Below are 537 nucleotides of genomic sequence, written 5' to 3'. Positions count from 1 at the left end.
TATATATATATATATATATAGACATATACGCACGGAGTTCCCGGTATAGATCCCCCGCCACCCCATAGACTTGCAGCTCTACTCCCCTCAGCCGTGGGGACTGCGCGATGACAGAGAAGGTGCGCGTCGTCGCCCGCATTCGGCCGTTGCCGAGCAGCGACAGCGCGCTTGCTGTTGTGCCACTCGACGAGCGACGCGTGTGCGTCGGTAACCGCCGTGTCTACCACGTCGACCGCGTCTTTGGTATCGCCGACAGCACCGAGCTCATCTTCTACGAGAGCGTTGTTGGTCTCGTCGATCGCTTCCTCGCCGGATACAACGCCACCGTGCTCGCGTACGGGCCGACGGGCACCGGCAAGACGTACACGATGGCCGGCCTCACGCCGCTGGTGCTGGCGTACCTGCTGGAGCGCATGGGCGGCATGTCGCGGCTGAGCTTTCAGTGCATCGAGGTGTACGGCGAGACGCTGCGCGACCTCCTCACCGGCGACCCGCCCGCCTCGGCGAAGCACCTGCAGCTGCACGAGGGCGACGGCA

The 537-nt window shown here is 63.7% G+C and overlaps 1 protein-coding gene across 1 annotated transcript; it reads left to right on the top strand.

The window, feature by feature from the left end:
* Positions 1-107: 107 nt before the first annotated feature.
* DQ04_18441000 (putative kinesin) lies at positions 108-537 on the top strand (the record flags this gene model as incomplete). Its single annotated transcript, XM_009317708.1, has 1 exon — positions 108-537. A coding segment is annotated over one exon (430 nt), but the record flags the coding sequence as incomplete, so codon positions are not given.

Source organism: Trypanosoma grayi (assembly GCF_000691245.1).
Source record: "Trypanosoma grayi strain ANR4 Tgr_1844_V1, whole genome shotgun sequence".
Classification (NCBI taxonomy): domain Eukaryota; phylum Euglenozoa; class Kinetoplastea; order Trypanosomatida; family Trypanosomatidae; genus Trypanosoma; species Trypanosoma grayi.
The sequence above is the reverse complement of the archived record's forward strand: the minus strand, read 5'-3'. Positions and strand labels throughout refer to the sequence as shown.